The 15,392-nt window shown below is 34.5% G+C and overlaps 1 protein-coding gene and 1 long non-coding RNA gene across 2 annotated transcripts; both read right to left on the bottom strand.

Moving 5' to 3' along the window:
* Positions 1-205: 205 nt before the first annotated feature.
* LOC122311183 lies at positions 206-1,692 on the bottom strand. Its single transcript, XR_006242737.1, has 2 exons — positions 1,511-1,692; positions 206-1,154 (listed from the first exon to the last, which is right to left on the bottom strand). It is a non-coding gene; the product is annotated as an uncharacterized LOC122311183 (long non-coding RNA).
* A 276-nt stretch (positions 1,693-1,968) lies between these two features.
* LOC122311182 (peptidyl-prolyl cis-trans isomerase) lies at positions 1,969-2,809 on the bottom strand. The gene has a single exon (XM_043125619.1). It carries the CDS (start codon positions 2,731-2,733, stop codon positions 2,209-2,211), a length of 525 nt encoding a protein of 174 aa, XP_042981553.1. The 5' UTR covers positions 2,734-2,809; the 3' UTR covers positions 1,969-2,208.
* Positions 2,810-15,392: the final 12,583 nt, after the last annotated feature.

The raw sequence follows: 15,392 nt of genomic DNA, 5'->3' as shown, positions 1-15,392 counted from the left end.
GGCGTGTGTTAGCAGGCAGACCGTGCAGGTAGTACCGACACCTTCAAGCTTTGACTTTTACTTACCCGGATCCAATTGTAGGCTCTCTCTGCCTGCACATTCTATAGTTTCAAAGACTATTTATTTTGTATATCTGTGTTAATGAAAATAATAAAATTAAAAATTCATAAACCCAAACTAATTGTGTATGAATAAGGCTGTGATATGAGGACAAAATCGTCATTTAGACGATTATTTTCCTACGCCTAAACCGTATCATATCATTTTAATAGAGATGAGAACGGAGAAATACACTCAGCTTAAACAAGAAAAGCATAATGAAAGTGAAAAGGAAGCTTCCCTTGTTCCATGGCTGCTTGGGAAGCTTCCTTTGGAAGTTGGTACATCGTCTAGCCACCCTATATACTCGGCACGATGTCTTGGGTAAGAGGGGCACAAGTTCATTACAATGCCAGAAAAGTTCTCCAGGTATACCAAAATTATGAAGATATATATTATTTAGTAAGCTCGTCTATGCCCTTTTAAGTGTTTGACAAAAATATCATTGCTGTTTTCCATTTTGTCGAGGGTTATAAAAATTGCCAATGTATTGCGATATGTTTGGAAGGAAATTTCTTTGGACATCCACACTCCCTCTAAATTTAGAAAGCTACTTCCGTCCCCAAACATTCCCAAAAAAAAACTTCTGAGATATCCATATCAAAGTTGATTTAAATAAGAAAGGAAATTCATACTTTGACGATATTTTCAAAGGCAATATTTAAAAAGAAGTGGAAATTTTGGAAACCATACATAGCCGATATTTCAACAGTTCATGCACGAGAACTTGCAAAGATTTTTAGAGGTATCAACATGATAATATCAATGCACCTATGGACCCCCAACTCCACAGTACATCAGGCATCAATGGCCCTATGGACCCAATACTCCACAGCACATCAGGCATCAATGGCCCTATGAACCCCATACTCCATCAGGCATCAATGCAGTGGTGGGGCGCCACATCCCTAAGGCTTTATCCAAAAGAATCGGGCTAGGGTAGAAAAGAATCATCATAATTTTAGAAGAGAATCATGTTAAACATAAATTTTTTGATAAATCATGTGAAACATAAAACAATTCCTATATCATCGATAATGAACAATCACAAGAACCTGAGCACAACGAAAAAAGTCACCGTAGACATCACCACTATCACCCACAAGTCCATACTTATCCCTCCCTTGCTTTTGTCGTCTTCTTCACCCCCGACATTATAACATTTCATCTGCCACACCCTCTTCCTCAAGAACCGCCCCCCCCCCCCCCCCCCCCCCCCGAACACCTGACAATCTTTCCAGTAAAGCCATCACCTCCCCCACCCCTAAGGCTTTATCCAAAAGAATCGGGCTAGGGTAGAAAAGAATCATCATAATTTTAGAAGAGAATCATGTTAAACATAAATTTTTTGATAAATCATGTGAAACATAAAACAATTCCTATATCATCGATAATGAACAATCACAAGAACCTGAGCACAACGACACTAGGGACTTAAAACAAAAAGTCACCGTAGACATCACCACTATCACCCACAAGTCCATACTTATCCCTCCCTTGCTTTTGTCGTCTTCTTCACCCCCGACATTATAACATTTCATCTGCCACACTCTCTTCCTCAAGAACCCCCCCCCCCCCCCCCCCGAACACCTGACAATCTTTCCAGCAAAGCCATCACCTCCCCCCCCCCCCCACATCGTTTAATCCCTCTGTTTTACATTTCCACCACGAGATATCAAATATCTTATTCAACATCAGTTCTCTTCACACTGAAAAAAAATATCTAGATAAGCATCATTTCCACAAACTATTAGCTGTGAAGGAAGATGCATATCAATAAGGAGTAAATCAGCATACCTACACACTATCATATCAGCTGCAGAGAAAGAATCAGACAGACATTCAGAAACCCATCCAGCACTTCAAACATTCACAAAGATCGTTCTTTATTTAAAAAGGTAGCTCATTTTTCATCACATCATAGTAAAAAAGTCTTAATTACCAGTGGAATGGATCACAAAAACCCAGTTCCATAAGACCAGTTCCATAGCAAGAACTTAACCATAAACTCGATGACAACAAAACGACACTAGGAACATGTTAAACCGACACCCCAATAGATAAAAAAAAAAAGACCATGATCATATTATTACTAGATAATAGTTAGATCTAAGAGAGTTGACCACAGTCCTGGACGACCACGGGCTTCGAGGTCCTTCCAGAGCTGGACCCAACCTTTTCGATCGCCTTCACGACATCCAGACCATCGATCACCTTCCCGAACACGACGTGCTTGCCGTCGAGCCACTCGGTCTTGGCCGTACAGATGAAGAACTGGGACCCATTGGTGCCGGGCCCAGCATTAGCCATGGATAGGATGCCGGGGCCGGTGTGCTTCTTGATGAAGTTCTCGTCGGCGAACTTGGCGCCGTAGATGGACTCTCCACCGGTTCCGTTCCCAGCGGTGAAGTCACCGCCTTGGCACATGAACCCCGGGATCACGCGGTGGAAGGACGAGCCCTTGTAGTGAAGGGGCTTGCCACTTCGACCCGTACCCTTCTCACCGGTGCAGAGGGCCCTGAAGTTCTCCGCGGTTCTAGGAGTGGTGTCGGCATAGAGCTCTATGACGACACGGCCTACAGGTTGACCGCCGATGGCCATGTCGAAGAAAACCTTGGGGTTTGAGGCCGCCATCGAAGCAGAAATCTTGCAGTTGAAGAGATTGTTTTAGGAAGAAGTAGATGATAATTGTTAGGGTGGGCGGGGCGATGAGGCTGACTATATAGGGTTTAGAAATGGGGAAATAAGTTGGGGAAGGTTGTGTTGAACCGTTGGATGGAGACACGTGGGAGTATCGGAACGGTAAATGAGTAACCATGGTCGGATTAGAAGCTGACTAGGGTTAATGAGGGATCCTAGGCTCTGCAGTGGTATATGCTGTGTCTTTTTTTTTTTCTTTTTTAATTTTTTTTTCCTTTTTTTTTTTTTTTTTGTGAGAGAGATATGCTTTATGTCGTTATTCGGGGGTAGGAGCGTGGACTTTATGGTCTCTTTTAAACGACGCCGTTTAATACATGTCAATTGATGATTTATGAGACCTGGATAAAGGGTACAACACTTGTCATGTGTTAAAAGTTGCCGTCGATTTGATCTTTTACCTTATCCATAGCCATAGGTGTAATCTTCCGTAAACAATGGAAAATACTAGCTGACAATCAAATATGACAATTATTATTAGTACAAATAAATTTTTTTAACATTTTTTAAATATTCTGAACTATTAAAAGAATAAAAATATAAAAATATTTGAATTGACACATTGATAAACATATAAACTATCATTTTTCTAAACAAATATATCTCTAATTTTCCGCCACATCAGCAATTAGAGTATATCCATCCATTGATTTTAGAGTTTTATCTAATTTAAGATGGGGGTTTAAATAATGAGTTTTGCTATATATAAATACAGTCGCGTACTAATTTATATATTAATACTGATTCATTCATACTTAAAATTTAAATTAACATTGTTTTCAATAAAATCTACTTTTTAATCAATCACATCACATTAGTGCACAATTGTGCTTGCAACTATATTTTTCCTTAAAAAGTAGGTTGAGATAAAAATTAAAAGTTAAATAACATATTGTTATAATATTATCTTTAATATTATTATTATTTTAAAATTTGAAAATATTGAATTGATTATTATATTTTGTGTGAAAATTTGATAAATTTGTAATGATTAGATGTAAGGGTATAACCAGTCCAGTTCAGTCTGATTTTTGACATATTTTAAAACCAAATCGGTAGGCGGTATATACTGGTTTTAAAATTTGAAAAACCGATATCGCACCTATTATACTGATAAACTGGTATTTCCAATTTTACCGATTCCGATCTGGTTTGGTATGATTTTTTCGATATATTATACAGTATATATAATATAGTATATACATTATATTATAAAAATTATATATAATATAAAAAATCATATAACAAATATTTTATATAATATAAAATTTTAAAAATATATATATAAACAAATCCAGTCCGGTGTTAGTAAAAAGAAAATCGAAACTGGATTGATTTAGATCAATTTAAAAAAAAAAAGAGAGACAGAAATCAAACTGGACAGGACTCTAAACCGGATCGAATACCGTCCAATTTATATTTTTTTCCCCAGCCTTAATTAGATAAAATGAGTTGAATATTTATTTGTATTCAAATCGGGCCTAAATGAGTCTTTTTTTTAAAAAAAAAAAAAGAAAAAAAAAACAGAGATCTTTGAGATAAATTCTAAAATTCACCAAATTTTCATAATTTTAGTTATTTTTCTTAAATTAACTAAAATTTATCTTAAAAATAATTGGAAAACAAACCTTTTTCTAGTTTGCCGAAAAGCATGATGATTTTGTTTGTAAATTGAAATAAATTATTTTATTATAATTGAAAAATAGGCTCTAGTTTGTTTTTACAACACATCTCATTATTTTTTTTATCTAATTATTATAATTTTTTAAAAATTTTAAACAAAATAAAATAAATAATTCAATTTTTTTAAAACTCAAAATAATAATAATATTAAAAAAATATATTCTAATAATATTATATTAAATTTTTAATTTTTATCTTAATCATTTCATCTAATATACTAAAACAAAAGAAGCAATGTCGCGGTTGGTCTCCTATCCCAAAGTGTCATCTCCTACTCTCCTTTTCCTTTTTGCTTTTCTTGTCTTTTTATATATATATATATATATATATATATATATATATTTTAGAGGTAATGGGTCATTCATCATCATACTCCAAGTGCTCTCAAGTCTCTTACCATTATTTAAATTTTAAGTATTAGAATGAAATATTTATAAATTAATAATTAATAAAATAAATATATGTAGTTTCAAAAAAAATAAAAAAATAAATATATGTATATGTAAATGTGGATCGTGAATATATATAGAATAATTAACTATTTATAAAATAAATATACCTTGAAAAAATCATAAACTTGAATTGAAATACACAAAAAAAAATTAAAAGAATAGATAAATTATTAAAGAATAATGATATTTTAAAAAAATGATGGGACATATTTAAAATGATAAAAAAAAACTAAAAAGATATAAATAAATATTATATTCTATAATTAATTAAATACCTAAATTAAAATTTATAAAAATGTTACCATTATAAAATTGTCATTAAAATGAAACGGAATAATCTAGAATGTTAATTTCAACTGAAATTTGATCAAAATGAGCAAAAGGGACCAGAACGGCCCGGGAATTTGATCGAAGACGAACGAAGAAGTATTTTATACGGATACCACACGAAAATCCCAACCAAAACGGAATGGAATTGGAAACTTTTGTTCTCTACTCCACTTTCGGTACAGTAAGAGGATTCTTGTTCTCGGAGAGTGGTTCGTTTTCAACCCATGAATTCGATCACTGCATGAAAACTGAAAGTCGTGCTTATCCAAGAATCTCAGTGTATTTTTAGCTATTTCTACATAATAAAAATATGTGTATATATACAAAATTAGAAAGTTCAAAGTTTGATATAAATGATTCGCAGTAAAACGTATATTCAAAATTAGAAAGTTAAAAGTTCGACATAAATGATTCGGATTAAAAAGTTTTGACTTATTAAAATATAATTAATAAACAATTCGTATAATTTGTTTAAATTTTATTTTAAAATGACAATCTTATTATTGTGGGCTTGTGGTATTTCTCAAATATGTTTCAGTTTTTATTATTAGGATTATAGTTATGAACGAATGCTCATTTTTTTTTAATATTTAATATTGATTTTATTAAATGTTAAAAATGTTAAAATATTAATAATTTTTTGTTAGAATGTAGTCTAATATATATATATATATATTTTTATAGGTATTGTAATTATTAATACACATTAGTTTTAATTTTTATATAAAATTATATTAATTAGATGAAATGAGTTATAATTTATACGGGTTAATTTTATTTTTTTATATAAAACGAAGTGAAATGAATTGTGTTGTATTAATTAATTTTTAATTAATTATTAAAAAAATTACAATAAATTAAACGACAATATATGTTATTTAAATTATTGTATTAAAATTTGAAATCCAAACCCATTTAATTTAACAAATCGAATTCAGATTGAATCATGGAATAGAAAGTCTGTAAGTTAACACACCACGAATAGGATATATGAACAAGAATCGCAACCCTGGATGGAATATACATTTTGTTAATTAGTTCTTTGGGAATCTGGGATAAATAATAATAATAATAATAATAATAATAATAATAATAATAATATAATAGGTGGTTTTGAGGAAAAAGAAAAAGCAAAACGTCAGTTCTGAAAAAAGTAGAGAACGCACACAAATGCAGGATAAAAATTCCTTCTGAGTTGGCCGACAATCACGTGTAGGGACAAAATTATGAGGTGTGGGACGGATGAAGTCGCCTTTCTCGAATGTGGCAACCCCCATTGGCTTTCGAATCACAAAATGAATGGCCATTAAAATATATTTTAATATGTCGAATATTTTATAGGAAAATTTAATTTATCATTTTTATACATTATTTATTATATATATATATATATTATGTTTACAAAAAAATTAAAATATAATAATAAAAAAAATATAATATATAATATGTAAAAATAATAAGTAGCATTTTACGTGCGAAATACGCGTTCTTTTATACTTGCAAAAGATGTCATGTCGTCATCAAGTTCATAATCGGAATATTTACAAGATGTCATGTCATGTCGTTCTAAGACCACAGGATCCAACAGTATCAGATGAGTGACATTATATGTTTCAAAGGAAGGGACTTTGTGAAGCTTTCAAAAGGACCGATATAATATGAACAGTGAGGCAAAGTTATCAAATGCAACCAACGTTTGGTAATTAGATTGCCAGGAGTTTGAAAATACCAGTACCTCTTTCTTTCGCATCCCAATATCTTGACCTAGGCGATAATGCTAATAAAACAAGGCATATCACTGCCGTAGCTGTAAACCAAGTAAAATTGTAGGCATTGGTAGCAATGTTTTAAAAACCGTTCCGTTCTGGTCGGAATGGCTGGAATTTTTCGTGTCAGAACAGTGACCGGAACGGGATAGTTATCTATTCCGTTCCGGGTCAAATTCCGGTCAAATTCCGACCATTCCGGCCAATTCCGAAATTTCGGCCGGAATAGTAATTTCGGTCTGGAAAAAAAAAAAAAAAAAAAAAAAACTTTCTTGTAAATAAGTTGAAAAATAATGAATAAAATTGTACTTTTAGAATTCAAATACCCCTTTCCGTGCACTAGAAGTATTGTTACTTTTAATAATCTGTCTATTCTTTAATTTTTTTCCTTTATTTTGTGTCTTAACTCAAGTTTGTGATTTTTTTCAATATATATTCATTTTATAAATCTTTAATTCTTCTATATATATACACATATACATATCACACACTTACATATATATATGTATTTATTTTATTAATTGTTAGTTTATATATACATATAAATATTTATATATAATATATAATTAATTCCGAAACGTACCGATACCGAAATATTCCGGTCCAGTACCTCAACCAGAATGGTCTCCGGAACGGATTTCAAAACTTTGATTGGTAGCTCAAGAAAATGAGCAAGATCGACAACACCCAACTACCCTGGCTCTTTTAGCAGCACCCTTAAATTATGTAACCGTTGATAAGCCAAGTCCCCACATATGTTGAGGCTATTCAATTTTGTTAGATGGATTGGAGAGTCCTAATTCCCTCACTATCTATTGAGGAGAAAAGTCTACCATCCAAGGATTCAGCAAACTAAGTCATCTGGCACGTTCCCGCGTCAGAAAGAACTTCAATGTTATTGGAATGGACGTAAAATGTTTTATCTTGGAGCTTTAGAATAGTAATCTGCAACTGTAGATGATTCTGTACGATGGCAATTGACAAGAACCAAGTGTTCAACACCAAGAAACTTGTTAACATAAAGTCCATTATCGTCAGGCAGAAAGTGCAATGCTCAGAAGTAATAATGAAGTTGCAGAAAATGGGTAGTAGAGGAATAGTTGAGTTTGAAGTTCAATAGATAAATCACCAAGGCCTTGTCAAAGGTTCAACAAGTGCCACAACCTTCGAACTATAGCAAAAATGTGAAACATGTGCGGTAAAGGAAAAAGAAATGATGCAAGGCTTGCAAGCTAATCCAAATAATCTTAAAATTCCCAAAATGATATGAGTTCTGCAAAATAACTGATTCAGTGGTATCCCTCTCTCTCTCTCTCTCTCTCTCTCTCTCTCTCTCTCTCTCTCTCTCTCTCTACTTCGAACCATGACTCTTCTTCAGACTTAAGTTCTCTAGCTTCCATTCTTGCGCAGCAGACGTACCACCCTTACCCTCTTCCTTCTTCCATTTCTTTCTAAAAATCTGGGCTTCCAAATTTACAAGTTATCTTCTATATTGAGACGCTGCATGTATGATGTTTCTGTTGCATCTCTAACCTGTCCAAAAAATCACATAAGACGATAGAGAGACAATATTTAAGTGGTTTGACAACTTGCTTACGTCCACTAAAGCGGAAACTCAGTATTTTCAATATGTTTGTATAAAATTACAAACACTCATAAACAAGCTCTCTATCTCTCAAAATGCCTTGATCTATTTTGGATTTCCCCAGAATATAAATTTCGCCCTCAAACCTCTGCCTTGATCACTCACCTCAATAAGGATGATCTTAATTTTCAGCAAATGACCTCATTTTATAGGAGAAACTATAGGGAACAAACTCCCACACTTCTTGACCAAGAGGAAAGTTTCTTTCGGTGCAGCCATTTTGGTCAATATTTGCTACCAGAGACTTTCGGTGAATGGGTGGCTGGGTGCAAGTTCAAATGGCATTTCACACTTAGAGGGTTTCCAACAATCACCCCCCACCCAAGTATGCCATACTAGAATATTACAAACGGTTACATCCTTTAAATGATTGCACTCATTCATTGGAATGCTTGTTAACCATTAGAGATTTTCGCTATCAAATGCATCTGCAGGTACGTCTTCAAATAGATGTTCAGATGCCTCTCCAAATGCATCTTCAGATGCATCAGTATAGTCTACATCCACGAAATTTGTAAGGGATTTTCTTTAGAGGAGATTTATAATTGCTCAACTGCACAATCTCAACTCCCTAGGATTCTTCTTTCGCTCGAGTCTATGAGTTCGCACTCATGTACACTTTGAGCAAACTGAATTTCGCTTAATTCACAACTGAGCAAACAATCTACCTGGTGCCTTTATAGCTTTCAAACCAAGCTCCATAATCCTACAATCACACTAATCTCCAACTTGGAGATTGGTTCTCAACATGCTAGCCTCTATCTCTAGCATGATCCCTTATCATTTATACAATTTTACAACTCATGTCTCCAAGTTAGAAGAATAACTAAAGTGATGCATAATTTTAGTTCATCATGTACAATGCCTTTAATTAACACATCTATATAGGGCAACACATCTCTCACTGTACTAGGAATCAATGGTCTTGCATGGACTTTGACACATATAAGAGAACCTATTGCTGAGGTCTCCATCTCTGACCTGGGCGACTGACTCCTCGTCCTGCTGCTAACATATCCTATCTTCAGTTGATGTGCCCATTTTGTGTGTAGTCTCTGCTAACTTCAACTTGCATAATCTCTATTTTTGCAAGATTTTCTTCATACTGTAGTCCACTACCTTCATTCAGTAGGATATAGTTTAAGGTAGTAACCACCATGGAGGTCTGATCGTCTTGGCAGTCATGCGATCATTAATTTTAGGTGCAGATATCCCTAGAACATCTGATGTTTTGTTCCCATCTCTCACACCTTTGCTTCATGTTGTGGTTTAAGGAGATTTCTTCAGGTTTATATGAGGAAAAGTAAAAATGAGTTCCTTCTACTTCCCATCCAATTCGCATGACCATTACCACAAGCCAAGACCAATGAACATTCGTGACCTTCCACGCCTTTTTGAGAAAACACTACTGAGTAACTACTATCTTCAAGCTATCTTTAACAGCATTGTGCACTGCAAGAAATACGACGTCATATATTTCATCAGTCACTATATTCACAACATCATTCTCAGTTTTCTCCTGATTTTAGCAGTCTCTTATGGCATGTCTTGCCACAATTTCTAGCAAGTCATATGTTGTTCAGATCTTGACTTGCTTCTGCCTTTATTTCTGGATTTTGACTAATCCAAGTTTCTACCTTGATTATCAACATTCAGTACCAAAAAATTCAAGATCTTGCCATAATTTCTTCTACGCACATCCTCATCTAGGATAAGATCTCTTACATTAAAAATTTTCAATTTCGACTTTTTTGCATAATTACTCATAGTCATTCTCATGACCTCCCAACTTTTTGACCACAACGTCAAATACTATTGGGCAACAATAGTACCTTCTGCCTTTCTGAAGTTGAATTGTTTTTTCATTTACACTTTGTTATTTGCAATTGACTTTTCAAATAAAGCCACAATGAGATCCATTGCGGTTTTCCCTTAATAACATTATGCTCCATGAGTCGTATGACTGTCAAAACCTGTTGATATAATAAGTTAATCAGTATCATCCAATGATTTGAAGTTTGCTCCTCAAATTTTATGATCCCAACTGGCTTAAATCAAGCCCAAAAGAACTGAGTTCAACAACATTGGACTCCAACTGGCTGACATCAAGCCCAAAACAAATGAGTCTATCACGACTCCAATTGGCTAAGATCAAGCCCAAAACATATGAGTCATTCATGACTCCAACTGGCTGCGATCAAATCCAAAACAAATGAATCCATCACGACTCCAACTGGCTGCGATCAAGCCCGCAACTAATCTGAAGTATGAACTGTCCAAATCATTAGTACTGATGGAAAATCTCAACATTCTCACCATACGGATGAATCTAGAATGATCCAAATAGTTTGTCAGCACTATTTTATTATCGTAATTGAACTCCAACTGGCGTAGATCAAGCCCAAAATGATCTGCAACTCTGAATAGTTCGGATCGAAGGTACCGATGGCGAATTTCAACATTCCCACCGTACGGATGGGTCCAAAATGATTCAAATAGTTTGTTAACACCATTTGATCATCGCAATTGAACTCTAACTGGCGTAGATCAAGCCCAAAATGATTTGTAACTCATGGATGGTTTCGATCGAAAGTACCAATGACGAATCTCAACATTCCCACCATACGAATGAGTCTGGAATGATCCAAATAGTTTGTCAGCACTATTTGATCATCTCAATTAGACTCCAAATGGCATAGATCAAGCCTAAAATGATCTGAAACTTGAACGGTCTAGATCGAAAGTACAGATGGCGAATCTCAATATTCCCACCATACAGATGAGTTCAGAATGATTCAAATAGTTTGTTAGCATCATTTGATCATTACAATTGGACTCCAACTAGCATAGATCAAACCTAAAATAATCTGCAACTCTGGACGGTTTAGATTTAAAGTACTGATGACGAATCTCAACATTCCCACCATACCGATGAGTCCGAAATGATCCAAATAATTTGTCAGTACTATTTGATTGTTGAAATCAGATTCTGAATGACTTAGATCTAGCCAAAAACTGATCTGGAATTTCAACGGTCGCGTGTGTCTTACATGCAATGCATCAGGGCGCCTGAGGCGCATGGCTTACATGCTCCAAAGTGCTCCTAGGGCGTGTGAGAGCGTGTGTCGCTCACGCATCTTCAACCCTGGGTGCGCGTGAGGTGCATTGGCACGTGTCCATCATGCGTCTTCTTCCTCCTGCCGCGCGTGGAGCGTGTGAGCATGTGTCACCTACTTGTCTTCTTCCTCTGATGCGACTGAGGTGCATCTATGGACTCTCTGACTTCTAGGGACGCGTACGGGCTCCTCCAGCATCCATTCTTAATGCGAGTAACATCATTTTGTAGTCAAAAGTTGCTTTTGATCAACTTGATTTTTCTGGACAGCACGAAGCTAAAAGCTCTGATGCCAATTGTTGCACCTCTGGTCTGTTCAAAAAATCATACAAGATGATAGAGGGATAATATTTAAGTGGTCTGCAACTTGCCTACGTCCACTAAAGCGAAAATTCAGTATTTTCAATATGTTTGTACAAAATTACAAACACTCATAAACAAGCTCTCTATCTCTCAAAATGCCCTCTGTTTTGGGGTTCCCCAAAATCTAAATTTCACCCTCAGCCCTCTGCCTTGATCGCTCATCTCAGTGAGAATGATCTTAATTTTCAACAAATGACCTCATTTTATAGGAGAAATCATAGGGGATAAACTCCCACACTTCTTGACCAAGAGAAAAACTTCTTTCGATACAGCCATTTTGTTTAATATTTACTGCCAGAAACTTTCGATGGATGGGTGGGTGGTTGCAAGTTCAAGTGATATTTCACACTTGAGAAATTTCCAACCGTTTCAATGGCGGTCTAAGTCTTTAAATCTTGTTTGGGGGTCTTGAAAAATATCTTCTAATTTTACATTAATTCTAGCTTAGGCAATCTTATCTAGCTCGATACGAATTCGGGTGATACATGATATTAAACATGTGATTTGATTTATTAGACTCAGTGCCAACAAATTGGCCCAACGAGTCAAATCATGAAGTTGACCACTTGGTTTGATAATAAAGATGTGGTTGGGATTTACTATTTTCAGGCAGTTTTTACACATTGAAAATGATCGAATCTAATAAAATGGAGTATCCAGTAGTTGGGAAAACAAACTTTTACCACCCACAAGATCTTTCAATTCATTGGTAATACACTAATACCTGACAGCTTCCAAATGAGCTCCCTACATAAATATATTGATCGAGATTTAACGGGGGGCTCTCTTTAATTAGACTCACGCCTTGAAGCATATAATCCGAATTCTCATAAAAATTTTTATAATTTAATTTGAAATCACATTTTTTTAAATTTATTCTTAAATTTTATTCATCTTCTACAAACCTTTTACATCTCATTCCTCATCCCTATCTCTATTCTATTAAATAATATTTCTTTATTCTTTTTTTATTATTTTTTTCTCTCTTCCATTTACAATTTTAACTACTAACTCTTTTGTCTTATTATCTTCTTTTCAAATTTCATTTTCTACTAAATATTTATACGATCTTGACTATCCAATACAGTATTATTTTTCAAACTGAAATTTGTATTATAAAAATAGTAATTTTTTTTAATATGTGCATTTTTTAACATGATGGCCAATTTTTTTTTTTATTTAGTATTCTTTATCAGTTTCTCTAATTGTAATACCTATTCACGTATTGATAATAAAATTTTTTATCATTTTTGTAACGGTAATATTTTTTGTCATTTATCCAACGGTAACATTTTTTTGTCTTTTCTTAAACGGTAACTTTTTTTTATTTCTCTCAAATGGTAACATTTTTTGTCATATAACTAACGGTAACTTTTTCTTCTATAAATACGCATATTGCTAACATTCATATTCTTACAAACTCAAATCTCATTTAATCTAACGGTAACTTTTTCCTCTATATATTTGATAGTGACTATATTAAAGGTAATTTGTAATTTAACTTGAAATTATAATGGGCAATTTCCTTACTTAAAAATATTAATTTACACCACAACATTGAAATACAAAAGTTTAGTGAATCCATATACTCATCTATCTTTGTCCGAAATATAATAAACAAATGAATAACTTTTTACAAAAATACAAATCAATCCAAATCTGGGCTACTTTCGCGTCTTGCCATAATTTTCCTCTATAGTTGCTGGAAATATAACTGTTGCATTTTTGGCATAGCATTCATGTCTATCATCATAATGGGCTGATCTGCTTCCTTCTTCGTGAGCTTTACTTTTTGCGCCTCCAACCTCAGTCTTTCGTCCTCTTGACAAATTTTATTTAACTCTTTTTTCCGATCTCGACCTCCAACCTCAGTCTTTCATCCTCAAGACGTAATTTTTTTTCTTTTTTCTCCTTGTCATACTCCATCTTCTCGGCTTTAAGGCGATAAAACTATTTCTCCTGAGCACGTGACTCCTCCAAAAGAGTATATTTCATTTTCCTGAATTAGAAATTTTCCCCCAGTTGCCTGCCTTGGGCCTTTTGTTTTCCTTTCTGAGCTTTCCTTCCCATTGGTCGGTCCAATTCAATAACTTCATTCTCTATCACATTATCCGTCTCGATATTAAAAATTGAATCAACCGTAGCGCCAGAATATTGAGTTAGGGTAAGGGATGGGGACATCGTATTCCTTCGCTTTGGATAATTTTTTGTGGTGCGCCAAATCCACTTAGGTTAATCCATCAACAATGCTCGAACTGGAATGAGCATTTCTCTAATGATTGGCACATAACTTTAGCCTTGTCAAACTTGTATGTAAACAAAAAAATCTATGTTAAACCAATGGATTTAACGATTCAACCTGGGCTAGTTTTGGACAAAACTTATTTGTCGCCTTTTGAATAGCTAATCACCAATGTATGAAAGATTTTATTGTCTACTCATTTGTAGTTTCTTTAAATTGCTGGAAGTACTCAAATATTTTTTTTCAAAGTTGAGAGTGTTTTTGATTTGTTCCCTGGACGGCATCAAATCTACAATTCAGCCATGCGGAGACAAGTAACTTGTCTTCTTCGAGGGTGAAGTTCGCACCCCTGACTGATTTCTTAATGCCTATAGGCTCGTTAGGGGGTAGGGGTGGATAGTTATCAAGGGTCATAGGAGATGTTCCACTATGTCCCACTTAAGCGTGGTCGAGTTGAGGATTTTAACTAAGGAGGTTGGTAAAGTACATATGTCCAGAGTCTTGTGAATCTATATCTAAAAAAGTATTGAAATATTAGACACGTCACTTTAAAGTTTGGGGTTTAGTCGGGGTCACTGGCTCAGGAATCGAATGGTAACAAATAAGAAGATTTTGCCACCTACTTATGGCTGCAACAACTGATTGCCACTACTTGTTGGCCATCCGGGTTACCTAGCCATTAAGGAAATAAACATAAATTTCCTGTATGCCCACCAGGCTTTGTCATCATCACAACCGAGTTCCATTAGTTTTCACATTACTTCTATATTACAACATAACACAAAACAACAACCAAAAGCATGCAAATCATAATAATGCTAAATAAAAGCATCCATATCCGATTTATTAATATATCGAATATATTAATAAATAAAAAGACTCAGAATGATGTAAATATTGACAGCTTGCGTAAGCAAGGAGCACAACATCGAATGGCTGCAAAACCTCACCCGAACCCCGATTGCCTTTTGTGGAAAGTATCACAAATTGCAATATGGTC

This window comes from Carya illinoinensis, chromosome 5, assembly GCF_018687715.1.
Source record: "Carya illinoinensis cultivar Pawnee chromosome 5, C.illinoinensisPawnee_v1, whole genome shotgun sequence".
NCBI classification, from domain to species: Eukaryota; Viridiplantae; Streptophyta; class Magnoliopsida; order Fagales; family Juglandaceae; genus Carya; species Carya illinoinensis.
The sequence above is the reverse complement of the archived record's forward strand: the minus strand, read 5'-3'. Positions and strand labels throughout refer to the sequence as shown.